The sequence below is a fragment of the Carassius auratus genome, chromosome 34, assembly GCF_003368295.1.
Source record: "Carassius auratus strain Wakin chromosome 34, ASM336829v1, whole genome shotgun sequence".
Classification (NCBI taxonomy): Eukaryota; Metazoa; Chordata; class Actinopteri; order Cypriniformes; family Cyprinidae; genus Carassius; species Carassius auratus.
The window spans coordinates 11434416-11461214 of NC_039276.1; the positions used below are offsets into that span (position 1 = coordinate 11434416).

The following is a 26799-nucleotide window of genomic DNA, read 5'->3' on the forward strand; positions in this document are numbered from 1 at the left end:
AGAAACTGACTATGCCAAAGTACTTCCAATAATGTTAGCCTTCTCCCTTTTTCACCACTGTGACATTTAATAAATTATTCCATATATAATAAATTGAAAACACATTTATCATACTTCCGTTGTACTCAATCAATTTGAGTATATTTATTTGACAAACCAGAGAACCAAGATAAACATGACTGGCATTTTAAGAAAGCCGGGTCCCATGCTCTCAAACGTCAATCATCAAACATTTGTGCATCAAATATTGCAATAATATTGCTTTAATAAAAAAAATAAAAAAGTAAACTGTCCACTCTGCCATAAATAGAGACACCGGGCAAATAAAACAGAGCAGAGCGTCATAAAAAAAGACTAAATACAGAGACTCATGTTTAGAGATGTGTGTATGTTTTCAATATGTGATCAGGATGTAGCAGCTCGAACCAGACTCTCTCTCGTGTAGTTTGGTAGCTTTATACCCAGCAGGATCAGATGTGTAAAGGTGTGTACTGTGTATATATATATCTAGCAGCTCTGTCCAGCCTCTGTCTGTAGTGTGACCTCCTCAGCGCGGAGCGGAAACGTGTCAATGGTGGTAAAGATCTCTGCTGCGGTGATGGGGAAAGTGTAGCGCTGCTTATCCACTCCCTGTTTGTCCAGCAGCACCATGTTAAATGAGTTCTGAGACAGCTGCAGCAGCAACCTGCCCCACACAAACAAAACACACATTTAGTGCAGATGTTCATTGGGATGTGGTTAATGTTGGAATCAATTCACTAAACTGACTAAGAAATTAAGTTCTTGAAATTATATACAAAACAGCATTTAAAGAAACATGAATCAAGTGACTGAAATACAGTAATGAAGTACCTGAGCTGTAGAGCTAGTGCTGGAGGGATGAGTCTGTGTCTGATGCGGCCGATCTGAGCTGGAAAAACCCCCACCAACTCAATCACTGTCACATGTCTCAAGTCCAGACCACACTGGGCTGGCTGAACCACACACACACACACACACACAATACAAATCATTCCAGTTTAGTTGCTTGTAGTCTTACACAGTACTGTAAAATTCATCTCCATCTCTCAGACAGATTAATTTGACAATCTATCTATCTATACACACACAAATAATTTTTTTTTTTTACAAAAAATAAATAAAGATCTCACACTGACTCTCAGCCCTTAGTGTGCAAGTTAACATGGAATAAAAAGGCAGATATTGATGTTATACCTGTAAATTAGTCATTTGGAATCTGTAGTAGTGATTGGCAGCTGAAGGGGCGGAGATTATCAGAATGCGCCGTTTCTCATAGAACTGGTCCAGTAATGCAGCAGCAGACCGCACACCAACATTAATATTCATGGCTTTTAATAAAACAAATGATTATGATGTTATTCACCAGAGGGCAGGACAGGAAGAGCAAGATCATGCATTTTACATGATTTGTGAGGTTTAATCTCATAAGAATAAAAAGAATAATTCTTGTGATAAAAATTCTGCCATCATTTATTTTAACAATCTACCTTACAATATAATTCAATTTAAATATTTTATCTGAATAAGCAGCTTCGTTCAGGAATGCAATGTAATCTTAAACATGATGTATAATGCAAGGAATTTCTTTTGCTAAGCTGTTTGTGAGGTGTTAATGTGTTTTTCCCTACGTGCACAGGACGTCTCCAGGCCTGACCACTCCATGTTAAACTGGCAGACTCTGGCGGCACTGCCCCTCAGCTCATAGCCGCCCAGACAGCGGAACTCACACGTGGCCCCGTAATTATCACCCGCGCTGTCACATTTCATCCAGCCATTGTCAGGGACAGAGAGAGGAGTACAGCGACGCACTGCAACATGCACATTACACACACATCAATGCCAGCACATTCTCAGCAACTAAATCAACCAATGACATTTTTTCAGTAATGTGAGAGTAGTTTACCAGTTCTCAAAACAATTTAGCTTTTGAGTAAAAAATTTTTTTTTGAAAATCAGTAGTCACTTACATTATATGATCTGATAACTACACTATTGCTCAAAAGTCTGGGCTCAATAAGATTAAAAAAAAAAAAAAAAAAAAAAAAAAAAACTACATTTAGCAAGGATATATAAACTTGACACAATGAAATTACAGTGAATACATTTATAACGTTACAAAAAATTTCCATTTCAAATAAATGCTGCTCTATACTTCAAAGAATCCTGAAATTCATTTCTCACAGTTTCCACAAAAATATTAAAACCAACACAACTGTTTTCAACACCGATTGTTTCTTGAGCAGCAAATCAGCATATCAAAATAATAAGAAAAATCATGTGACACACAAGGCTGGGGGAATGACTGCTGAAAATTTGAACTCTGCCATCACAAGAATAAATGACATTTTAAAATACATTAAAATAGAAACAGTTATTTTAAAGTGTAATAATATTTCACAACAATACTGTTCAACTGGATCAATACACTTCTTTCAAAAACATTAACAAATCTTACCAACCACACATTTTTGAATCGTAGTGTGTATATTTACATAGAGGATTTATAGCTAACATTTCTTAGATGCTCATAATTTTTAAAGAATAGTTTGACTGTATTTTGATTACTTTAAACATGAGTAACTAGTAGCTTAGAAAGCAAAGTTTCAGAAGAACTCACCTCTCACTCGGACATTGAACCTGCAGGTCGCCTTGTTCTCAGCACGGTCAAACACAGTGTATGATAATTTATGATTCCCTTCTGGGAAGTGCGAGCCCGACGCCTTTCCTTTCAGTATAACACTACAACACAAACAAACAGTCTCTTTCTAACAACAAGAATCTGGAATAGATTTATTAGAATTATTAGATTTAAATCTGAATTCAACTTGAAATTACTTGATTCTCAATTGTGGCATTTACCGGTCACATATTTTTGCATTTAGACATGAATTTGCCCGTTGACATGGTAACTTTCCTATATGGTGAGGATACAAGTGTTAGACTGACTCTGTTAGGATGCCATCTGCTGTGTCTTTGCCCTCTGGGGTGTCCCACGTCACTTTGGCGGTGAGTTTCCCTGGTTCAGCGGTCTTATCCTTTATATTAGGACACTTAATAACTGGGGGATCCACATCTGGGACAGAGAACACCTTTACATGCCTCTTGTCCTAAATACTATATATTGGATCCATATCTGTAAATTAGTATTAAAGAGTGCTCAATGAGTATTTAACCCACCCACACACACACTGTTGCCACCACTCCAAGTTCTGCTGCTTTGGCAGGTGGCACTGAGGTCTCCTCGAAGTGTGTATCCCGGCGAGCAGAAAAACTGGCAGCGGGAGTTGAAGTATGATCCGTCTGAACACTTATAACCTCCGTTAGATGGCATGGCCAGTTTAGGACAGCGGACTTCTGTAAACATAATTCATTTTAAGTTTACCAATTATTAATATAGAAAGCATAATACAAAATACAGTACACATCTGTTTAAAAGTTCAGGGTCTATTGAAGTATTTTTAGTTTTTGAATTTAATAATACTTTTATTTAAAAAGGATGCACTAATTGATCAAAAGTGAGAGTGAAGAAATTTCAAATGAATGCTGTTCAGTTGAACTTTCTATTCATCAACGAATCCTGACAAAAATATTACACAGCATTTGATAATAGTATGAAATGTTTCTTGAACTTCAAATCAGCATATCTGAATGATTTCGGAAGAATCGTGTGACACTGAAGTCTGGAGTAACAGCTGTTGCAAATTTGGTTTTTCCATCAAAAGGATAAATTACATTTGAAAATATATTTTAAACTGTAACGATGTTTCATAATATAACTGTTTTTACAGTTTTTTTTTTAGCCTTGGTGAGCATTAGAGACTATTTTTTTTTTTATTTTACTATAAATATTTAAAGGGACAATAAGTAACTTTTTAGGTATTTTATTATCTAAAATCAATATTTTTATTCATAAATATGCCCTCAATGGTGTACAAATACCTATGCCAATGTTTAAACTAATCCTCGTAAATGAAGAATTTATTATCTTTATATACATGGGACGGGTAGGTCGACGGAGGCTTCCATGTAGTTCCGCCATCTTGCAAAACTATAATAGCAGAGAGGGACAAAAAGTACTAAGCCAACGCGTTTCCACAACGTGTTTTCGGTCAGAGCCAGAAACGCAGGTGCAGAGCAGTGAGAGGCGCTTGAAACTGCACCGGCAAGTTTAAAAGTCTGGATTGCATTCTTATTATGGACCATACATATGCTGCGCCACAGGAGAAGAAAACATCATCGCCAAAACAGTCAAAAATAGAACGTAAAAGGAAACGTGACCGTAGATTACGGAAAACAAGAGTTAATGTCGGGGAAGCTTTTTCTAGGTGGAAAGAGCTAATGCTGGATAAAGATTTCAAAAGAGACGCTGAAGTGGCCAGTTTTCTTCTCGACAGGTAAGTCAGTGTTACAATCTATATTACAATATTTTTTTTATATCTAACAATGCACATTATTCAGAAAATATAACGAATAAAGAAGACATAACTACTAATTACAATATTTCATGTTTTCCACAGTCAGTAATTCATACTGTAACATTCGTTTGTTTATGGTCATGTTGCAGTTTGTTTGAAATAACACACCTGTTCACCTGAAGGAAAACTCGGCGAAGTGCTATTAGAAGACATCCCGTCAAAGCTTTTTGGTACATATCGCCTACCGTAGATGCAACGCGCATTTGAAAAAGCGAGGCGCTGGAGAGCAAAATTAGTTTGAATGCAAAATACAATTCCACCACTAGATGGGAGTAATTCCTACTTAGTGTCCCTTTAACCATCCCCAAATGTTTAGTGTAAATGAAAAAAAAAAAAAAAAGTAAAAATAAAAGATATAAAAAGAACAAATAATTTGTGATTATGTAATGTTTAATGCAATAAAATATAGAACTGATTATGCTATTTAAGTTAGTCATAAGCGATATGATTTTAGAGCTGAGATGTATGGATGTTGACGTCAGACCTCTGCAAGCGTAGTTTCCTGACCACTGTTTGCTGGCCATACAGAGGATCTCACTGCTGCCGTGCATCTCGTAGCCCGTCTTACAGCGGATCTTGCACCGAGTTCCCAGAACATTCTTATTACGTTCTCCGCGTGGTGTCTGGCAGCTGACATGACCATGCTTAACTTTCACTGGGGCACACCATGGAGCACCTAGAAAGAGACATATGTTAACACACTCGATGCAAATACACTGAAGAAAGACACTGAGTCATACCAAAACACATACAGTATAAAACACGGCCTTACAAACCTACCTTGACAACTGCCATCATTCAGATATGCATGGAGAAATGTGAACAAAGATTAAGTAGCACAGCCACAGAAGCAGAGAGAGGAAGCAATCCGTGGCCTGAGGCTTTAAGAAGGCAGTCAGAGATGTAGTGTCCTCTGTGTGGTGAATGTATGTGTTCTGACAGCAGTGCTCATGTGTTATCATGTGTTAAGAGAGTTTTACTGACAGAAGATGGGTTTAAGTTCGGTGTAATGGGTTTTGGGATCAGTATGTGCATTTTATTTATGTCCTTGTGTGTGTTCACCTGTGTATCGCACATCTTCATCATCAGTGTACGGCCAGTATCCAGAGCCTGCAAAACAGTTTAGGACAGCAAAAGCAAGAAAGAGCAAGGATGCGTTAAAGTGAAAAGCGGCAGTAGCAATTTTTATATTGGTACAAAATGTTTCAGTTTCAAAATGCTGTTCTGTTCTTTTCATTCGTCAAATAGTTTTAAAAAAAAAGAAAAAAAAATCACATTTTCCACAAAGATATTAAGTTATTAAACTGTTTTCAATATTGATAATAATACAGAATGTTCCTTGAGCACCAAATCAGCATATTAGAATGATTTCTGAAGGATAATGTAACACTAAAGACTGGAGCAATGGCTGCTGAAAATTCAACTTTGTTTTCTCTATTTTACTGTATGCAGTGTATGTATTTAATGTATACCCCCCAACCACAGACACTTTTTAGGATTTATTCATCATTTTGTAACTTTATATCACTCTTCCCCTCTTAATCTTTATCTTTAGAAGTGTGACATTATTTCAATTTATAAATGCAACTTTATTTCATTTTCCAAACTTCCTTGCAAATATATATATTTATATTTTTTTGATTTGGTTTTAAATTGTTTTACTCTGAGGCTTACACAGCTAACATCTGAAATCTGGGCTTGTTGCATTTATGGACATGGCATGAAGTGCAACAATGACCTCTGCAGGTAAAGATGCGAATTACAGTGTGTAACAGGGCGATGCAGTGAAAATGGCAGCCACATAAAATCACATGTAACACTATATTAGGATAACATGCTTTGCATGGAAGGACTAGATGGAATAGATTTTGGCATGGCTTCAATCAAAGGTCAGACTTGTAGCTGCAAATTTTTACATTACTTATTTACTTTCATGGCAGAAGCTTTTACAACAGTCAACAACACGGCAGAAAAAAAATTTTCATGTTCTCCAACAAAACATTTTTTTTTCAGAGTTCTATTCCATCTAATTCTGTGATTTGTACTTACTATAGTCTGAAAGCAAGTGATCCAAAAACGTAAAACAAGGCTAGTGTTACAAAAAATAAAAATAAAAATCAAACCTAATGGAAAACTCCATTAGGCCTACCCACAGATCACCCTCTTAGACTGGGATCAAACACAAAAAACAAAGCCTGCATTCAGTGCATATAAATTGATGCTGATTCGCTTTTTTATTCCTTCTAGTTCTGTTCATTTGTCTTTTGTGAGTGTGTAAGTGTGTGGATGGCAGATCACACAGCAAGTTAGATCAAAGCTCCCTCTGATGCAGTAACAAGAACTCGAAACACACACATATACACTATGTTAATGCAGAGCTAAAAGCGAATCATGACAGGTCCACAGTTTTCCAACTTCTATCATGGAAAACACTCCACAGGGATCATGTGTGTAGGTGTGTGTGTGTTTTCGCTCCATTTGGCAGATGAGTTTTCCTGTTCCATTCTGTTAAGCTCAGCAGAATGCTCTATATCCCAGAATACTTACCGACTTACCGGCTCAGTTTCTCTCTTTCTCTCTCTCACACACACACACAGACATATAAATACTAAAATATTTAAATACTAAAAATGGAGGGCGTTTCCACTTAAGAAATCTTTATTTTAACTAAACCATTTAGCTTCTGCTGCACTTTCTGTTTAACCACAGTCCTGAGGATCACAAAAGATTTCACAACTTCTACAATGTTTAGTTTAAAAACCGTTCACTCTTGGATGGATGTTCTGCAGTCATTAACGGAAAGTAAGATCCCTCAGGCTCCCCATGTTCAGTTTCTGATAGAGCTCCAGACTCAGATCACCACTCTTATTTGTGTGAAAGTTAGTTAACCTCATTCTACACTACAGTCTGAAAGTCAAGTACAGACTAATTATGTTCATATCCAACTATAAGCCACTGCAAAATGACCTATGAATCATCCAGAACCCCTTTGCACAATATCAGCACCTTAGCAAACATCCAGATCAACTTTGCAAAGTTCCACACAAATTTGTCTTAATGAACTTTCCTTTTCTATTTTTAAACTAGATCAACATTTAAATGAAGCAACCACAACAGGGTCAAATTCTCAATTTATGATCTTCTTTTCTCTCATATGCAACAAGGTTGGACCTCCGGTACATTTACAAATTGGAGTCTGGATCACAACCTAAAACCCAATGACATGAGCCTCAACCTCAAACGGTCACCATTTTACAAAATTACATTTGCATTTGTGATTTAACTCTTAATGGTCCTCAAAATGAAGATGAATTGGTAATTTAACGCAATAAGTTCTACTACCACCACAACATATGCATCTCTTCAGCTTCTTGTATTGTGTTTCCAGCAGCACAGGAAATTCACATGTCTAAGCGAGTCCAAGCGAGTCTCTTTGCTTTTTCAATTTATTCTCTAAACAAAAAATCTTGGACTTCTGCTGGAATATAAACAATGTTTTAAGCAAAAGCGTACTTTTTGTTCTTACTAATATACACAAAATACTCCAAAAAAGCCCCCCTTTACCAGTCAACCAGACTGATAGAAACATGACCCAAAACACAAAGTAGATTGTAGATATGTGACATGAAGCTACATCAGTTACATCAGAAATCAACTATAATCTGGCAATGGAAATGTGGACAGAGCTTCCAACTGTGAACACAAAAAAAAAATAAAAAAACTTTTTTTTTTCTAAAATGTGAAAAATACCAAAACATCAGGGTCACATTTGCGATATCTGATCCAGACCACATGCTAACAGATCAGGTAAACACAGCAATGTAGCAGTGTGTCAAAGCCTGAGGGAAGGGGAGTAGCACAACATCAGCATATCAATAAAGATTTATTACTAGTTGATCCATGTTTTACATGTAGAATTTCTGCAATGTTAATTCATGGTCATTATATCATATTCTATGATTACTATTTTATTCTTTTGACTTGACACCTTTAAAGCAATTTATTTGATACACAAGATTTGACTTGGCATCCAAATGACTCAGTAACACATTATCTTCAGACTCATTATCTTCAGACCTGCAAGAAGAAATATTATCCTTCAGTAGGTGCCTAACAATTAAAAGTTGCTTATTTTATAATTATTACCCTATTATTATTTGTACAGTCCCTTTGTTTCCGGCAGAGGATAATGAACAAACTGCTCATGTATGGAAAGTGTATGGTATCAAACACTGAAATGATCTAAATGAGAGGATAATAAACTTTTCGTTTTATGCATGTGCATGCAATTAAAGATTCAAAATATCTATATTATAATATAAAAATATAATCTATTACTATATGGAGGAAATTATTTATATCCAAAAAGGATGACTCAGACCAGTGAACATGTCTGCGCCTTTGGAAATATTGCAAATGCATTGCTGATAGTCATCCCAGTAAAGCTTTGTTGATTCTGCTGACCCACTTCCAGAAGACATTACATTATTTACAGACACAGACACTAATTATTTAAAGATTCTTTAAAGACGACGCACTCAAAAGATATATCAGAAACATCAGTATTGAGCAGATAGACCGGGAGCGCAATGTCCTACTGGTGACAAGTCATAAGTGCCTTTTCATATGAAAGAGTTCAGTGTCTTTCCCCTGGATTTAGTGAACTTACCCCCTTCTTCCCACGCAAACAAACCCCAAAGCGTCCACGTAAACACTCTTGAGCCCTGTTGTACACTGTGTCTAATACAGGAAAACTAGCAGAAACTGCATGGGAAAACCCATAGATCCACAAAGACTTAGTTTCTTCTGATGTTTGCTTTACTTTGCATTAGTTTAATGAGTCTTGCTCAACACATTTTGAGTGATCAGATCTCACAGCGCGAGACTCAACGGGAACAGTTTGGATGGGTCTCTTACCGTCATACGCGAAACTCCCGGACAGTTGAAATGCCACTATCATATACACACACGTCCAGGTGTCCATCTTTAGGAAGTCCATGAGCTGCTGAGAGACCTCTGGTGCATTCCTAGTCGAGAATCAGAGCACCAGCCCGAACCCGCCTACTCTCCAGAAAATTACTAGAGCTCTTCGTCCAGAGCGAGCGCGAGCGCGCGCACAGAGCAGCGCGTGGACTCTATGCTATACGTGTATAAACAATGGCACTGTTATAAGTTTGGATCAGTGACACAAAAAAATAATTGTGAATATTTTTATTATTTATCATTTATCATTAGAGTTCAATTCAGAATCTTTTTTGTAGGTTAGATTTTGGTTCAAATTTTGTTCTGCATTGAAATTTTGCCTACATGTAGCCTATATTATTCAGAACTGTATGTGTATTAAGCTCCCCTGTCATTCCATTTATGATTCTTAGAATTAGTTCAGATTATGATAGAAATTCCAATTGGATCCCTTTAGGATTTTAGACTGGGGAATAAAGAGGTCCTCAAAAGTCAAAGTTGGCTTTATTGGGTTAGTGTGTATTTCGTATTAGAACCTTGTTGTTTTTTAGAACATCCTGCTGTTTTTCTCTGTTGTTTAAATATAATTTTCTTTCTGCTCTGTTTCTTCCTCCTCCTCTTCTTCTTCACCTTCCTCCTCTTCTTCCTCATTAGTTTCTCTCTGTTTCCTCTGAATTCTCTGAATTGTTATTGTATTCTCTTCCCTCTTGTATATTTATTTCTCTTCAGCTTCTTTCTCTCTTCCACTTTCTTCTTCATTTTCTTCCTTCTTTTCATTCAGTTTGTCTCCTTCATCATCTCTGTCTTTTTTCTGTCTCTGAAACGTCAAGATTCTCTTCTTCTCCAAACTTAATTTAACCTCTATCCATTTTCCCTTCTTTTTCTCCATCTTCTAGCTCAATCTGTTCTATCCATTCTTTTTTTTGTTCATCTCCATTTGTCTCTTACATTTTATCCTCATCTTCAGCCTTTTCTCTTTCAGTCTCATCTCCACTTTCTTCTCCTTTACTCATCGCTCCCTTACTTTTGCTGATCTGTCTGCTATTGCTGTCATCCTCTTCCTTTGCCTCACTTTCCTCTTCTTCTGCCTCCTCTTCTTCACTGTCGTCCTCTCCCTGTTGAGCACTCTCTCCTCTATCTTAATAATTCTCCCTCTCTCTTTCTTCTTCATCTTCAACAGCACTGTTCTCCTGTTCCTGCCCAACCCCCTTACTTTCATCTTCTTCCTCAGCAAGACTGTGTTCTTCACCTCCCTCTTCCTTTCTTTATTTCTCACTATCCTTCACATGTTCACTTTCCTCTATTTTTCCATCACCACTCAACCACTCACTGCTTTTATTTGAATGCTTGTTTTATACATCTTGTGCACTCTGCTGTTTGATTATCTGTTTCCTTGATTGCTGATATGTCCTCAACTGTGTTTTCCTGGTCCACTGACGGTTCTAGTAAGATAATGCTTCCTGTTGTTTCCTTAGACACTGATACATGTGAGAACATCTCGCTACTTGATTCTGGTAGGGTTTGAGAAAGAACTTCAGCTGCTTTTATCAGTAGAGTTGCAGCACTTGATGTAGCCTGGGCAGGTAGTGCTGAAACTACACTACCCATAATGCTCTGCTGAGCCTGAGGCTTCCTGTCTGGCTTTCCAGGTTAAACTGTTTTTCTTGCTGATTTATTCTCTTTTAGTGGTTACTGCTTGTGTTGTGCTGATGAACTTGATGGACTTAATTTACCAGAAACTGATTTAGTTTATTTTGTGGCAGAAGATTTATTGGTTGCTGATTGGTTATTGGACCATAAACTGGACAATTAGTGGCCTCTTTCTGGAGCTAAGCTTTTAATAGATGGAAATTCATGTTTGTGTTCAGTAAGCACTTTATCAGTGGGCAACTGACTGTTTTTTATGACCAACTGCAAGTTGGAAGCAGACTGGCTTTTTTCAGTTCCTCCTGATCCTCCAGGTATTTTTCAATCATTTTCCCTTTTGACTTTTGTTGTTATTGTGCTAGAACTGCTGGTTTAAGTTAGAAGTATGTTCTCAGACTCCACAGGATTTCCTTTTTTTTTTTTTTTTGCTCCAGAAATTTGTGTGGGTATGGAAACTGATAGATGGTTGAGTGTTTTGGGTAATGTTTCTGACATAGGGGCTCTTTCCACATCTGATCTCTTATTTTTTATTTTTTTTTTATTTTAAGTCCACTTGGGCTTTCTTCTGTGTCAACATCACTCTTTTCTTTACCTTTTTTTTTTGGGTGCTTTGCATTTTAGCTGGAATTTTTACTGGTGTTGAGTTTCGCTGTTCTTGTGTGTCAATCAGTGTTGATCTGACCTCTTGAGCATTTCCAAGGGATGTCTTGATGTCTCTTTGAGCATCTGCCTGAGGTGTTGATTCAACTCTGCTAACATCTATGGCACCGGAGGGCACATCTTGAACCTTGACTGGTGACTTGACCCTTTATGTAAACCCCACTCTTTGATTTTGGGAGATTTGGCCTCTTGAACTTTTGTGGGCGTTGTTTTAACTTGTTCAACTTCCTGAACTGTATAACTTCTGGAGAAAGTCTTTTGAATGTCGATTGGACTTGACGTGGTCTCCTGCTCCATCTAAACAAGAGCAGTGACCTCTTGACCCCTGGAATCTGCATATTGAACTTTACTAAATTTGTCTGCTATTGAAATCTTGTCCCTTGGATCAATATTAGTACTGCATGTTTCACTGCTTCCCTCTTTTTCCTTAGCTGACATTCAATCTGAAGATAATCTGACCTCTCGTTGACTTTTAGAGCTATTATTTGTACTCTGGATAGGTTTTTTTATATGTTTTGGAATGCATTTAGCTTCATGAGGCTGTAGCAGAAGAATGTTCCTCCACCACGATAAAAATTCTTTGGATCTCCGGACCTGGGATTCTTGCGTTTTAGATTACTAAAAAGAAACAGTGGTGGAAATTCTGTCACTGATGAATAAGAAACAGAACCGTATTCACAAGAAAGACAGCTGGTCAACACTGACAATCTAGTGTTTGTTTTTTTGCTTGTGTTTTTGAGTCATTTAAAATGACTTTATTTAGTGATATACTATTTCACTATACTACATACAGTAATTGCAGTAAGAGATATTTGAATCATAGATAGACAGATAATAGATCGATGGAGAGGGAGGTCTTGGGAGAACATAAAAAATAAAACAATATGAAAATATTTACATGGAGATGTCCTGGCTGGCAGTGTGATTGAGGTAAAAACAGATTCCACAGACACATATTTTTTTTCAAGCATTTAGGAGTGTCTGTCGGAGATCTGGGTTGTAGATGTTGCCTGTCAGGGCTAGTGCAGTAAAGCAGTTGTAGGAGGAGGAAGACTGCAAAATTCTGGGCCAAACTGTACAGATGAGCTCTCCTGAAACACACACACACAAACACACACACACATTTTAATTTTTACTGCAGTAGATAACATTATATCAAAGTTTGATTTCCGTTTTAAATGCCACTTGTTTTGATATTTTGTTATCTAATGGATATTAACATTTATTTAATTGATTGACATTCTTGCAGTTGAAGTGTCCAGATGTTTTAAGGACAATGTCATGTATATTTCAAGCATCTGTAAGGGCTAGCCACCACATGCCACCTGCAAAACCCCGTGCAGAGATTGTACTCGCTGAGGGTGGAGCCGCTGGAAAGAAAGGCTGTCTTTACAGTGGCTCAGTCCCAACTGACCATCACTGTTTCCTCCAGCTGCAAAAGTTTCCCCTTTTGCTGGAGAAATACCCCACAGATATTTTCACTTACCCACTTTCATTTCTGTGAAAAACTACTTTTGTTCAAAAGGTCCAAAAACTGTCTTTAAAGAATTTAATAATTTTTTATTCAGCAATGACTAATTTAATTGATCAAAAGTGACAGTAAAGACATTTATAACCTTACAACGGTTTTGTACTCCAAGTGCTTTTGAACAATTAATCAAATCATTCTGAAAAAAAAAAATTATCATGGTTTCCACAAAAATATAAAGCAGCACAACTGTGTCTAACATGGGTTTAATAAGAAATAAGATGTATTTAAACACATTAAAATATCTTACCAACCCCAAAATGTTGGTAGTTTTTACACCAGTGTGAAAGTTTGCCTCTGAATAAAAAGCTTTACTTACAAGTTCAGACGAGTGTATGATCAGTCCCACAGGCAAACTGAGCTCTCTCCCCTTTAAGAGCTATATGGACGAATAAGAAGGTAAATAAGAAAACCGAGAATTATCTTTATAAAACAACATGCATCTTACCTTTAACACAGATCATTTTTTAACCGGTCCTTTGGTTTATATGCCAAGCTGACCTCTGTTATTATTTCCAAAAGCAAGCATATGGCCCTGCTCTGGAAAGAGATAATTAAAGAGACGTTCATTACAAAATATAGCTACAGTTACAAAATTACAGGGTGAATATAGAGAGATTACAACTTGTTACAAAAGCTGAGTGTGACCATCCACATGAGATGTGCACAGGTATATCATTCTTTAGCCATAACCTGTCAAGTATATTGTTTGCTATTTTACTTTTTCCAAAGGGGAATACAGCACTTGTTTCTGCAGTAAGGAAGCATTGCCCTCAGTCACAGTAGTTCACATGGAGCAAAGAGCAACAAACTTTCACACAAGCTCAGCAACATGGTCCATTTCCTTTCCCAGAATAGCCTGTTTGTGGGTAATGCTAGGAGCTCAAAAACATGATTATAGTGTCACACACTGTGAGCCTTGCTTGTAAAATACACATACCTACACACAGATAGATATTCTCAGCATAATTGTCAGCATATGTTGAGTCAGTCAGACAGACACAGACTGAGTCATATAGATAGATAGATAGATAGATAGATACCAGCTTACCTGGTATTTCTGAGTCTGTTTCATCTGTCATCACCTCCAACACCATTATTCCTAAACTGTCAGCTGTACCCTGATGAGCATTTTGTTGTAACGTCACAGCTAATTATTTAAGAAACGTATTATATTAATGGAATATTTTAACTAAGGTGTAGAGAGTAAAGGGAGAGAGAGAGGGGAGTTATCATACGATTGCCAGGGTCTGTAGACGCGGTGGGATGACAGAGCACGTGCACAGGAGTTGTCAATCACCACGCACAGTTACTTGCCCCGCCCCCTCTTCATCCCGTTAGTCACGCCCTCAATGCTGCATGACAGCTAGCTAGCGCGTGGCAATGATTTGAGTTGGTTGTACCGCTTTGCGCTCTGTATACATCAGTAGAATGTTTGCTTTCAAAAACAGAATATGTTATAGTCTGAAGTTTGCACAATGTTGGCAAAGCAAGAATTTTAGGTGAGTCGGAAAGTTCCATAAAATTTTGAGTGACATTGTGTTATAACTTTCATTACCAGTATTAATTATTACATTGCATAATGCTTAACAGAGAATTAATTAATTGCATATTCCTGAATGTAATGGAAGTTTTAAAGATGATCAGTTAAGCATAAAAAATTGGACTTTCAATTAATACTATCATAAAAGAATAGTTAGCTAATGACATTGACATTTTAATTTTTTGTTCAATATCTATTTTGTAATTAGTGAACTCTTATTTTTTTAAAAGTTTTTAACCATTTAAAATAATATTTGTGCTCGGAAAATATTTTAATATAAACTAAATTCTTTCAATTTATAAAGTCATAAAATCTGCTCTTTGGAAGAATAAAAAAAAAGTTTTTTGAAAATTGACTTTTATAAAGTGTATTTGAGTTTTTACATTTATTTATTTATTTAGCTCAAGCAATCTGTATCATGTAAATTTCATGTCCACAGCATGGGAAAAGCAGCTCTGGACCGTGTTAACCTGAAGGGCCGCAGCTTTCTAACACTGAAGGATTTTAATGCAGAGGAAATTAAACATATCCTGTGGGTTTCTGCTGACCTTAAGAATCGAATAAAGCACAGGGGCGAGGTACTGCGAAATATACTTCAACTAAGTTACCGATCAATAATCTTCCCATTTTCAGGACTGATATAATAAACAATGTTCATACTGTATATTCCTCTTTTATTTACAGTATGTCCCATTACTTCAAGGCAAATCTATTGCCATGATATTTGAGAAGCGGAGCACTAGGACCCGCATGTCCACTGAGACAGGTGCCATTCAAAGTCTGAGCCTGTGAAGGGCTTAAATTTATCAGTGCGGTCTCTGAACAAAATGAATGAATAGGGTAGGTACAGAACAAAAGATTTGACACATAGACAGTTTCTCTCTCTCTCCCTTTTAGGGTTTTCTCTGTTGGGTGGCCATCCATGTTTTCTCACACACCAGGATATTCATCTAGGAGTCAATGAGAGCACCACAGACACGGCCAGGTTTAAATTCACACATATTGCAAACACTGTGTGGACTCAATTCACTGATCCCTTGACATGGTCTGATATGTGGGTGTGTTTGTATGGCAGGGTGCTCTCTGGTTTGGCAGATATCGTGTTAGCGCGGGTGTATAGTCACTCATCTCTGGAGCACCTGGACAAAGATGCTTCTATACCAATCATCAATGGCCTGTCTGACCTCTACCACCCTATACAGATTCTGGCTGACCTACTGACACTACAGGTACTCACATACTCACACATGCATACACATAAACCCAGGTACATGCACTCATGTGTTCTTTTTCACTCTTACAGGAGCACTATGGCTCATTAAAAGGCCTCACTTTAGCTTGGATAGGTGATGGAAACAACGTTCTTCACTCCTTTATGATGTCACTGGCTAAACTAGGTGTCAATCTAAAAGTGGCCACACCCAAGGTTTGCCTCTTGCAGAGCTGTTTTATATTTGCATACACAACTCTTCCAAGGAAACATTAATTTTACTGAAAGTGAATGCTATTTATGTTCCAAAAGACTTCTATTTTTAAAAATGCTGTTCCAGTGAGCATTTCTTTTAATCAAAGAATCATGGAAAAAAAATGTCATCACCGTTTCCACGAAAATATCAAGCAGCACAACTATTTTCATAATCGATAATAATAAGAATAGAATAGAATGATTTCTGAAGGATAATGTAATATTGATAACTGGAGTAATGGCTGCTGCAAATTCAGCTTTGACATTACAAGACTAAATTACATTTTAAAATATATTAAAGTTTATTTACATTTTAATAATATTTCACAATATTACTGTTCCCCTGCATTTTTTATTTATTTAATAAATGCCGTCTTGGTGAGCATAAGACATTTCTCAACAACAACAACAAAAAAAACTACCAACATTTTGAATGGTAGCATATATAATATAACATAACATAATATTTATTTATTTAACTTTGCACCACTCCAAAATGTTGTTCAAGATTTTACTTAAATTTAACCTTTTGTCTTTAGGGTTATGAGCCAGATGCTAATGTCACTCAAGAGGCCCAGCTTCTGTCGAAGCAGGTATAGACTCATGTATAGAAGGTATAGAAGTCATGATCAGCCTTACTCATAAGATCTACATATAAATAATTAAGCATTTTGTTTGCTTTTACTACCATGCATTTGCATTATATGTTTGACTGTGTATGTGAAATGACTCTTCTTTAATAATTGTCTTTAACAACACTTGCAAAAAATCTTGACATCATTTTATTTTATTTTATTTTTATGATCAATAGTTTACAGTATACAGTGTTTACTTATTATATCCATGCTGTAGTTTGGTACCAAGTTGCAATTCCTGACGGATCCCATGGAGGCAGCACGGGACAGTAGTGTGCTGGTTACTGACACTTGGGTGAGCATGGGCCAAGAGGAGGAGAAGAAGAGGAGACTAAAAGATTTCCATGGTTACCAGATCACCATGCAGGTAGAGAAATGTCCATCAACTTTTTCTGGTCTTATCCAGTCTAAATTTTTATAAAATGCAGAATTTTAATTCCATTTAGATAATTTGAATGTTTCTGTTGACTGGTTGACAGACAGGAAGTGTGGCTGCACCAGACTGGACATTTCTGCACTGTCTCCCACGTAAAGCAGAGGAAGTAGATGATGAAGTTTTCTACTCACCACGTTCCCTTGTGTTCACAGAGGCTGAAAACCGCAAGTGGACCATTATGGTAAAGTGTATGTGTAAACGTATCATAAATGCATTTATGTTTGTAAAGTAATACGTTTCTGTATGTTTTCCAGGGTTTAATGGTGTGTATCCTGACAGACTATAAGCCACGAATTCCCAAACTCAAATTTTAAACAAACGTGGTGGAAAAACACTGACAAAAGAAGGCTGTCATCTATCTGCTTTTGCAAGATAACATTATAATTTATCATATTTAGAACTCTTGGCCAATTGGGGGGGGGGGGTTAAGAAAGAAATAAGAAATACAGAAATAAATTATTGTATTTCATTCATGAATCCTTTGATTTAATGTGTGAAAAATACTTTTTACAACATTAAATTATTTAAATATTTCAGTGATGTACATATCTTTAAGACCTATAGAGGGTGCTGTGGCATTGTGAGAAATACTATATGGCAAGGGTGGTGAACTCCAGTCCTGGAGAGCAGCAGTTCTGCTGAGTTCAGCTACAAGCCTAATTAAAACTCACCTGCATGTAGCTTTCTAGTAACCCTTCAGACCTTGATTAGCTTGTTCAGGTGTGTTTGATTAGGGTTGAAGTAAAACTCTGCAGGGGTGCAGCTCTCCAGTACAAACGTTCGCCACCCCTACTATACAAAATTACAAAGGGTTGAATGGACGCAGCATTTAAGTTGTCACTACAGAAATGGCGTGCAAAATGCACTCAGAAAAAACAATACAATTATTTTCTGTTTTTCTATAACGGTCACTGTGTCTTTTATGGTTTCTATGTATAACATGGAATTTGGCATTTTTGTCACCTGAAATCACTTATAAACATTTTACATAACAGATAACTCTTTAAGTCATCTCTTGCATGTCTAATTCTGCAGGGCAACAATACAGTCCAGCAGTGCAAAGTGATTTAGAGTGAATAGGCGAATATGTATGTATATGTTCATAACAGTCAAAGGATGTCTAGGCTGGGAAGCTATTAGACTGTGAGTGAAACTATCAACAATTGAATTAGGTGAAGGTACACTGCAAGAAAAAAACACAATGTTATTATACAAAGAAATCACTTTTGCAAAGCATAATAGTCATTCTCAGGGTGAGGCAGAGAAGAACCTAGAACAAGGGTGGAGATTAAAAGCAAAGTAGAAGAACAGGTTTCTAAACCATCCGAGACATTCTCGTCATTGCGAAGGTGTTTCGGCTTCCCTTTTTATGACCTGGTATGTAAAATGATTTAAACTGAAACCTTGTTGTGATCTTATCTCATCTAAACATTGTTTGACCCTCTTCAGTTATGACCTTATTAGGCCTGTTTGTTTTCATTTTTGTACATGAATTGGGTTTCAGATGTGATTGCAAGATAGATAGACATAAGAAATAAAACATTGTACATTTTTATCTATCATAACGTTAGTAGTAGATAATCGGGGTCCTAATTGTTCGAAATTTGCATCTGAAAACTTATTTGCGTCCTCTTGTGTTAATGGGTTGAATTGGACAACAAAACAAATCCCCTCTGGGCATTTAGATTAATTCAACAAGCCAGAAGGGACAGTTTCAGAGCATTTTAAATAAGCACTTCAAATATTTGAGTAAAAGATTTAAGTCCATAAATGAGAGGACAGAAGCATGCCCCTAAAACCCATTTTAAGGAATAAATAGACATCTTTTCAACTTTTCAACTATATCAAGTTTGGCGCTCAATCAGAGTTTATCAAAATATATACACAGGTTGGATTTTTCCAACCAAAAATGGCCTTTCTTTTAGGAGACTTAAAGGATATTGCATTTAATTTCCTTTTACAATTCCTTTAAGTATACTCAGCTATACTAATAAGCAAAAACTACACAAGACAAACTAAAATTTTTACTTATTTTTTATTGCTGAAGAGTATTGAACTTCTTCTGTGTTCTATTGTACAGACGTGAATTTATATTTCCTTAAGCTTCAGCAAGGCTTTGGTGTGAAAGAGCTTTTACATTTCAGATTTAAAAAGTAATGCAAAAGTTACTTAATGCTTTACTTTCAATAAAAAGTAACTAAGTAACGTAATTAGTTACTTTTTAGGAAGTAACGCAATACTAGAAGGCATTACTTTTAAAAGTAACTTTCCTCAAACACCGTTGCTGACAGAGTAAGAATATCAAAAATATAAAAATGTATGTGGATCATGACACAGCTCGCATCATTTCATGTTTGAAAATGAAATGTTCGAAAAGTTCATTTTGAAACCTTTTAATGTTGAGACTTCAGATTTAGTATCTTAAAAAATCTGAGGAAAGCTTGAAATGTTATTCTCCTGTAAAACAGGAGAGTCTTCATCAGGAGAAAACTGTAACAAGTTGGAGAGTTAAACAAAAGTCATTTTTTTCTCTGTATATGATCTCATTGTTAGGCTACCTGGAAGAAACAACTGAGATATCATCTCATATCTCATTTGTGATGAAGTCTTCCCTGAGAGTCCTCCGTGATGGGTTCATTCATGTTTTGCTTATGTGGCATGATAATAACTTTAAACATTGATAGGCCTGTTCATAACTTAAGCATGCAACTTTTGGCCTCAATTTTACTAATCAGAAAATAATTTAAAAAGATTAGATTTTGCAAACAAGAGACAAATGTTATTTATTCAAGTCAAAATAATTTACACTTTTAACCTTTATCAATAACATTAGCCTATGACCTACACTACATTTATGATGCATAGCCATAACACATCTAGACCTATAAGCACTACAATTTTTATTTTCTGGATTAAGTTTCCGTGTAATGTAAATTATTATGGCAACCAATCGATTATTGCACTTTCGTGCCGCTCCCTGCGTTTCTATGGGCTTTGCAGAAGTTTGTGTCTTGCATTTGGAATCTGGTTGTTGCCGACCTGACATCCCAGACCGGACCGACAGGTTTCGGTCACGCCCAGGAGCAAATAAGTCAGGTATAAATTAAACGTAGGAATGCAGACCAACAGAAGGAAACTAAGCGCACGAGAGACATACAGAAACATACTACTCTCGAATTAATCCTCATTAAACCACCACAATGCAGATGTCAGAACCCCTCGGCAAGAAGAACTCTCTGTTCACGGCAATGAACCGCTTCATCGGCGCCGTCAACAACATGGATCAGACGGTCATGGTGCCGAGTCTGCTGAGAGATGTGCCGCTGGACCAAGAGAAAGAGGAACAGAAGCTAACCAACGACACGGGTAGCTATCTGCGGGATGCTGAGGGCGACATGTACAGCTATTATAGCCAGCTCAAGTCCATCCGGAACAACATCGAGTGGGGCGTCATGCGCGCAGAGGAGCAGAGGCGCAAGAAAGACACGACAGCGCCGGAGCCAGTGCGCACAGAGCCGGAGAGCGACATCGATCTGGAGCAGCTCCTGCAGTACCACCTGAAGGGCTTGCATGGGGTGCTGTCCAAACTGACGAGCCAAGCCAACAACCTGACCAACCGATACAAGCAGGAGATTGGCATTGCTGGCTGGGGACAGTGAACTGTATCATGATCTATTGGGATATGATGAACTATTCTGATCTAATAAGATCTACTGGAAGAGCCTACTAAAGGGATTCCCCAAACAGAAATTAAACTGTCAAAAGTTAAAATGCAAGGCGAACCAAGAGGGGGAAATGGGTTTGTTGTAGTATTGGTTTTGGTGTTGATCACTGACGTATTATAAGGGCTGGTTCATGTCTTATGGCATTTTTATTTGCACTGAGTTTCCCCTTTTTTAAAAACAAAATCTCCGTTCAAATGGCTGGTTGCCATGCCTTATCTTGGTATTTAAAACTATTTATTTGTTATGTATAATTGAAAGCTTTACTTTTTTAAATTCTTTTTTTTTTTTTTGAGAGAAAGGTTCATGTCCTGTGATGTTGCTGTGTGTTTCGGAGGACTGATGACTTTTAAGACCTGTGTATGATATCTTGTATAGCGAGAACTCCTATAGATGAAGCAGAAACCCTGTAGAAAATTCTTGGAATGTTCCCTGCTAATGACTTGAATCTATCTGTGAATCATCCTGTGAATCAATGATGTGGATAGCTCTGAAAATCACTTTATGAGTCATGACGAGCTCCATGAGATTCTGTGTTATGATTGTGTTATGCCAGTATGATTGTTTAAAAACATTTCCTGTATTTTGTACTGAATTGTTTTTTACTACAAAATAAAATTTTGTATTTTGAAAACATCTAATATGTGGTTGTTTATTATAATCATTCTCATCAATGCATACATACACCCTGTGCCTTTTTTACAATTCAGAGACTCCCATTCAATTAACATTTATCCATTCCATCAGTTCCTATTTAGCATGCACATACTAGAATGCATGCAATGCATATAGATTGGCCAAGGGTCAGTAATCTCCACATAAAGTCATAGAGACTTGAAACCAGAGTTTAGCTCCAACCCTAACCATACACAACTGAATCAGCTAATTAAGGTCTTATTCTGCATATTAGAAACTTCCAGGTAGGTGTGTTGAGGCAAGTTACAGCTAAACTCTGCAAGATACCTGCCCTTCAGAATTGAGTCTGGAGACGCCGGGTCTACAACATCACCAAGGCCTGCCCCAGTCAGCCTGAAGGGGGATGCTAAAGCAATCAAAAGTATGAAATCACTCAAACTCCTAAACCATTAGTCGCAGGCTCAAGTGCCTTATGTTGTTCAAAGCCTTGGCTCATCACATTTTCTGGTGTTTTGGAATTTTTCGAAAAACACACTTTTATGAACTACTCCTAGGTTTTTAAATCAAAATCAATAAAATCTGTACAGTATAATTATCTGGACTCTCTAGAGCAATAATAATAAAGAAACTAAAGGCAAAAGCCTTTATTTCTAAAAAGAAAACTCTGAACAAAAATAGGTTAACGTGCAACGTTTCTAAACAAGCATTCAAACTTTAATGGAAATGAGTCCATAGGTGGTGCTATAACAATTAAAAGATGAAGAAAAAAATAATTATTCTGTGTATTGTCTGTTTATTTTCTTGTCCAGCTATGATTTAAATGGTTACATGCTTGACAAATAAACCCTATCTTTTTTTACGCATGTGCCTGAAGGCCTTAAGTGTTACTTGCAGCTACATCTATATCTTTGTCAACAACGGACATTAATCCACCAATCCACTGAATTGGCTCTATCTTTCTCTCCTCTCCACCTGCAGCTGGTGTGTGGTGAGAACACTATCGCCGTCCATGATGACGCTGCTCCTACAGTAGATGAAATTTACTCTGGAGGTGTTTGAGGAGACATCCCTGATATGGTTGAACAGCAATTTGGGTGTACAGCAATAATTCATTCGTTATTATTGCACATTGCCTTATTGTTCAAAGATAGGTTTGTTTGTTAAACAAACATTTTGACAATGGTGTGAACTGTCACACAATGTTCCTTGGATGATAAATCACCTCGCCTTCATGTTTCTTGCCCTTCTTGCCATACTATGAAAACTTAAGCTGCACATAACACTACATTTAAAAAATAAATAAATAAACACATAAAAACAGTAAAATCTGATTTAAAGTATAATAGCATCTCCTAATATCTCACGTTTGAGCATTCTTAATTAAAAAAAAAAAATCCCCTGTGTAGCTTTTTCACGCTGTTTGTGATATGGTTACTCTGCTGATATTACCCTTTGGCTCAGGTAATATGTGAGTTATGGTTCAAAGGTTTGTTTTTTTTTTTCTTCTTTTTTTTTAAAAAGAAATTAATGCTTTAGTCTTTAATGGATTAAAAGTGACAATAACAATTTTATCACAGTAACACAAAACCAAATTAATATTAATATAATTAATATATTAATTAATATAATTAAAAATAATATTAGGCAGCAAAACTCAACACTGACAATAATGAGAAATGTTTTTAAATCAGCATATTAGAATGATTCTGAATTCTCATGTGACAGTGAAAAGTGGCATAATGGCTGCTGAATTATGAGTAAATTACAATTTAACATATATTCAATCAGAAAACCCTTAATTTAAATTCTAATAATATTTCACAACATTACTGTTCGTATGTCATTTTAATAAAATAAAGGCAGTGTGTGCAAAAATATTATAGACCCCACACCAATAGTTCAATATCTGTAATTCTAATCAAAAAAATGATATACAATCATGCTGTTGATTATTATGAATTATTTGGAGGAATATTGAATCCTTGTTTTATTTGTATTTTAGTGCATGTATTTTTTTTCATTTGTTTTTCAGAAAATTATATTTAGTCTGACTGTAGCTGCATTTTTTGACAGTGTTGCATATGGTATGGTGAGTTGCACTGATTCATTTATGTGTGTGTGACAGAGAAATGTTTAGAGAGTAATTATCCAAGCTAATGTATGTTGAAGAAAGGGAACTTTATTTCATCGCACCTTTTGCATTCTTCTCCTCTGCGGCGAGAGGAGTCACTAGACACACACATGGATAAACATGTTTAGTTTTGTATACATACAGACAGAGTGCTCCTCAAATCTGGATGTGCTTCCCAGACCATACCATGTGGCGGTGTACGGGGTAGTGAAGGACTTTTGACTTTTTATATATTCTTAGTTGCAATCGGATCACTAATAGTGATCATCAGACCTTTCTGTCTCTTTCTTTTCCTGCAGTTAATCATGTTGAGTGGTTTGGCATGCAAGTTTGTAATGTTCAGTATGCGTGTGAGTTTTTGCGGAAATGCATGCTGTGTCTAGGAATGAATCTTTGTTGGACAAATGAAACTATGTTGCAAGTTGCATCTTTTTTTTTTTCGTGGCTCACGTAGCTCATGCTGTTTAAATCTCAGGAATTTACATTCCCACTCTGCAGGTTGTTGTTCATGTTGTTCATTCTTCAGAACATTTTTCTCTCTAAGTATGTCCAATTATGGTTATTGGTGGGTTAAAGAATGTTCACTCTGGCAACAAGTGTATTTGGATACCTTAAATGCATGAATGTTGTTGCATTAGGCTACATAACAAAATATCAGATAAAATAATATTTATATGAATGCACAAGATGCCTGTACTGTATCAGTTATTTGGCAATATTTAATTTATCAGTATTGGTCGATAATTAATATTTAATTGTTTGTGCTCATTTACCATATTTTTACAGATTACTTTTGCTATCATCCAACAACCACTTAAAGGGTTAATTCACCCAAAATGAAAATTAGGCCATAAATTACTCACCTTGAAGTCATGCTAGGTGTATAAGACTTTCTTCTTTCATACGAATCCAGTCTATTAGTTATTTTAAAAAATGGTCTTGGATCGTTCAAGCTGTTTGATGCCACTCAGCGGGTGTTGCACTGCATCAATCTGACAGAGAAGTTTAATAAAAAAAGCGCATCCATTAAAAAAAGTGTCTCACATCCGGGGGATGAACTAAGGCCTCCTGTAGCGAATAATTACTTTAACGTAATACTTAATAATCGTAATAATCACTGCCAAATGTAATAATCACTTTAATCTAGCTTGTGCTCACTGTTGTAAAATGTAAGCTGTTCCGGGAGGATGACGTATGAGGTCAGCGTTGTGCAAGCGCTGGTTAGTCTCGTGAAAACCAACATTATACCACGACTGATGTGCCTTTGGGCAAGGCACCGAAACCCCTAACTGCTCCCCGGGCGCCGCAGCATTAATGGCTGCCCACTGCTCTGGGTGTGTGTTCACAGTGTGTGTTTTCACTGCTGTGTGTGTGCACTTTGGATGCGTTAAATGCAGAGCACGAATTCTGAGTATGGGTCACCATACTTGGATGTATGCCACGTCACTTTGTCACTTTTTTATTATACTTCTCAAGGACTGATGCAGTGCAACACCCGCTGAGTGGCATCAAACAGTTTGAAAGATCAAAGACAATTTTTCAAATTACATCACCTGGATTTGTCTGAAAGAAGAAAGTCATGTACATCTAGTATAACCTCAGGGTGTGCAATTTATGGCTTAATTTTCATTTTTTTGGTGAATTAACTCTTTAAAAGTAATCTTTACATTAACACAGTTAAATGAATACATTTTTCATTCTCAATAATAATTATTAATTTATAATTATGACCCATTACAAATAGAATAGTTATATAATTAATAAATTATATTATATATTAGAGTATTGACCTTTTATAAGTTTGTAACCATAAAATGAAAATAATTATTGTCCTCAGCCATAGTTGTAATATAGGTGCATCCCTAGGCATCTCTTTTAGAGAAGGATAGTATAAGTTAACAACATTATCAAGTGTACAAATACTTTTTGAGGTCTCTGTTTGTGTATTGTCTTGTTTGAAGTGTAAAATATTGTTTATTTGCAGATGGTACATTTCTCTGTTTAGCGTGATTATCCTCATGATCTGCTGTTATGCTCGAATCATCTGTGTGGCCAACCAGAGAGTGAGTGAATGTAATTCACAAACATCGGCTTAAAAATTGTCTCACTACTTCCTAAATTGTATTTCATGGCAACTTGCTGTCTAACCTAGGTGTGTTATTCATATTCATTTTGAACAAAAAGCTTTATCTCCTCCCTATTCTTTGTTAATGCTGATTTACCACAGTGTGGTTGAGAGTGACATTCCACATTCTAAGAACAATTTGCACATCCGGCATTTTCTGACACACACTGACGCAGTAAATCAGCCCATACATGCTCAGACGTGCACACAACTATGTACTCTACAGAGGTACACTCAGCAGTGTACATTAAAATATTACTAACAAGATGATGGAATTTGTGCAGGAGCAGTGCTCATGAGCCGTACAAAACATAATGATCCATGCATAAGGAGTACAAATGCATGTCTAAAATATATATTTATTTCAGATGCAGTCCTGGTTAGGCACCTCTTATCCAGAAGAGAGAGGCGGAAGGTGTGTGTGCATGCACATGCAGATGTAACAATGCTGCCATCTACTGGATCATACATCAGTAACGTATTAGTTCTTCCTGCAGATCTCTCTAGCTGAAGAGATCAGACCACTGGTATCCCTCTGTTTATCTGCTCGTCTCTATCTTCCCCCTCATTAATCGGTAACTGTGCATTTTCCCACCAACATATTGTACATACATACAGATTTCCACGTAGTTAGACCTGAAGTCTGAATTTGTATTGGAGAACTGTTTATAAATCAGTCAACAAAAGAGGCGCTTCAAGGATTCTCAGCAGTTTTACACCTAAATGAATGTTTTGTCATTTAACACTAGAAATCAATTAAGACAATTATCAGTATTAGTATTGTAATTTTTGTTGTTCTTTCAAATAAATTAT

At 36.6% G+C, this 26799-nt stretch overlaps 3 protein-coding genes and 1 long non-coding RNA gene across 6 annotated transcripts; 2 read left to right on the top strand and 2 right to left on the bottom strand.

The window, feature by feature from the left end:
• Positions 1–104: 104 nt before the first annotated feature.
• On the bottom strand, positions 105–9605 carry LOC113053181 (sushi repeat-containing protein SRPX-like). 2 transcript variants are annotated; one of them, XM_026217997.1, is made up of 10 exons: positions 9414–9605; positions 5559–5606; positions 4981–5172; positions 3199–3375; positions 2968–3094; positions 2639–2760; positions 1650–1829; positions 1216–1349; positions 853–974; positions 105–685 (listed from the first exon to the last, which is right to left on the bottom strand). In XM_026217997.1, exons 1-10 carry the CDS (start codon positions 9493–9495, stop codon positions 508–510), a joined length of 1362 nt encoding a protein of 453 aa, XP_026073782.1. In that variant the 5' UTR covers positions 9496–9605; the 3' UTR covers positions 105–507. The 2 variants fall into 2 exon arrangements, with proteins under 2 accessions (XP_026073782.1, XP_026073783.1); XM_026217998.1 differs by lacking the exon at positions 5559–5606.
• A 1588-nt stretch (positions 9606–11193) lies between these two features.
• On the top strand, positions 11194–17783 carry LOC113053750 (ornithine carbamoyltransferase, mitochondrial-like). Of its 2 annotated transcripts, none has more exons than XM_026219022.1 (10): positions 11194–11419; positions 15276–15414; positions 15521–15602; positions 15734–15821; positions 15912–16065; positions 16140–16262; positions 16841–16894; positions 17154–17303; positions 17416–17553; positions 17627–17783. In XM_026219022.1, exons 2-10 carry the CDS (start codon positions 15277–15279, stop codon positions 17684–17686), a joined length of 987 nt encoding a protein of 328 aa, XP_026074807.1. In that variant the 5' UTR covers positions 11194–11419; position 15276; the 3' UTR covers positions 17687–17783. The 2 variants fall into 2 exon arrangements, with proteins under 2 accessions (XP_026074807.1, XP_026074806.1); XM_026219021.1 differs by lacking the exon at positions 11194–11419 and adding an exon at positions 14600–14795.
• On the bottom strand, positions 11430–14406 carry LOC113053751 (uncharacterized). The gene is made up of 5 exons (XR_003277295.1): positions 14345–14406; positions 13742–13833; positions 13613–13672; positions 12664–12856; positions 11430–12383 (listed from the first exon to the last, which is right to left on the bottom strand). It is a non-coding gene; the product is annotated as an uncharacterized LOC113053751 (long non-coding RNA).
• A 2704-nt stretch (positions 17784–20487) lies between the features above and the next one.
• LOC113053182 (mid1-interacting protein 1A-like) lies at positions 20488–21735 on the top strand. The gene has a single exon (XM_026217999.1). It carries the CDS (start codon positions 20573–20575, stop codon positions 21029–21031), a length of 459 nt encoding a protein of 152 aa, XP_026073784.1. The 5' UTR covers positions 20488–20572; the 3' UTR covers positions 21032–21735.
• Positions 21736–26799: the final 5064 nt, after the last annotated feature.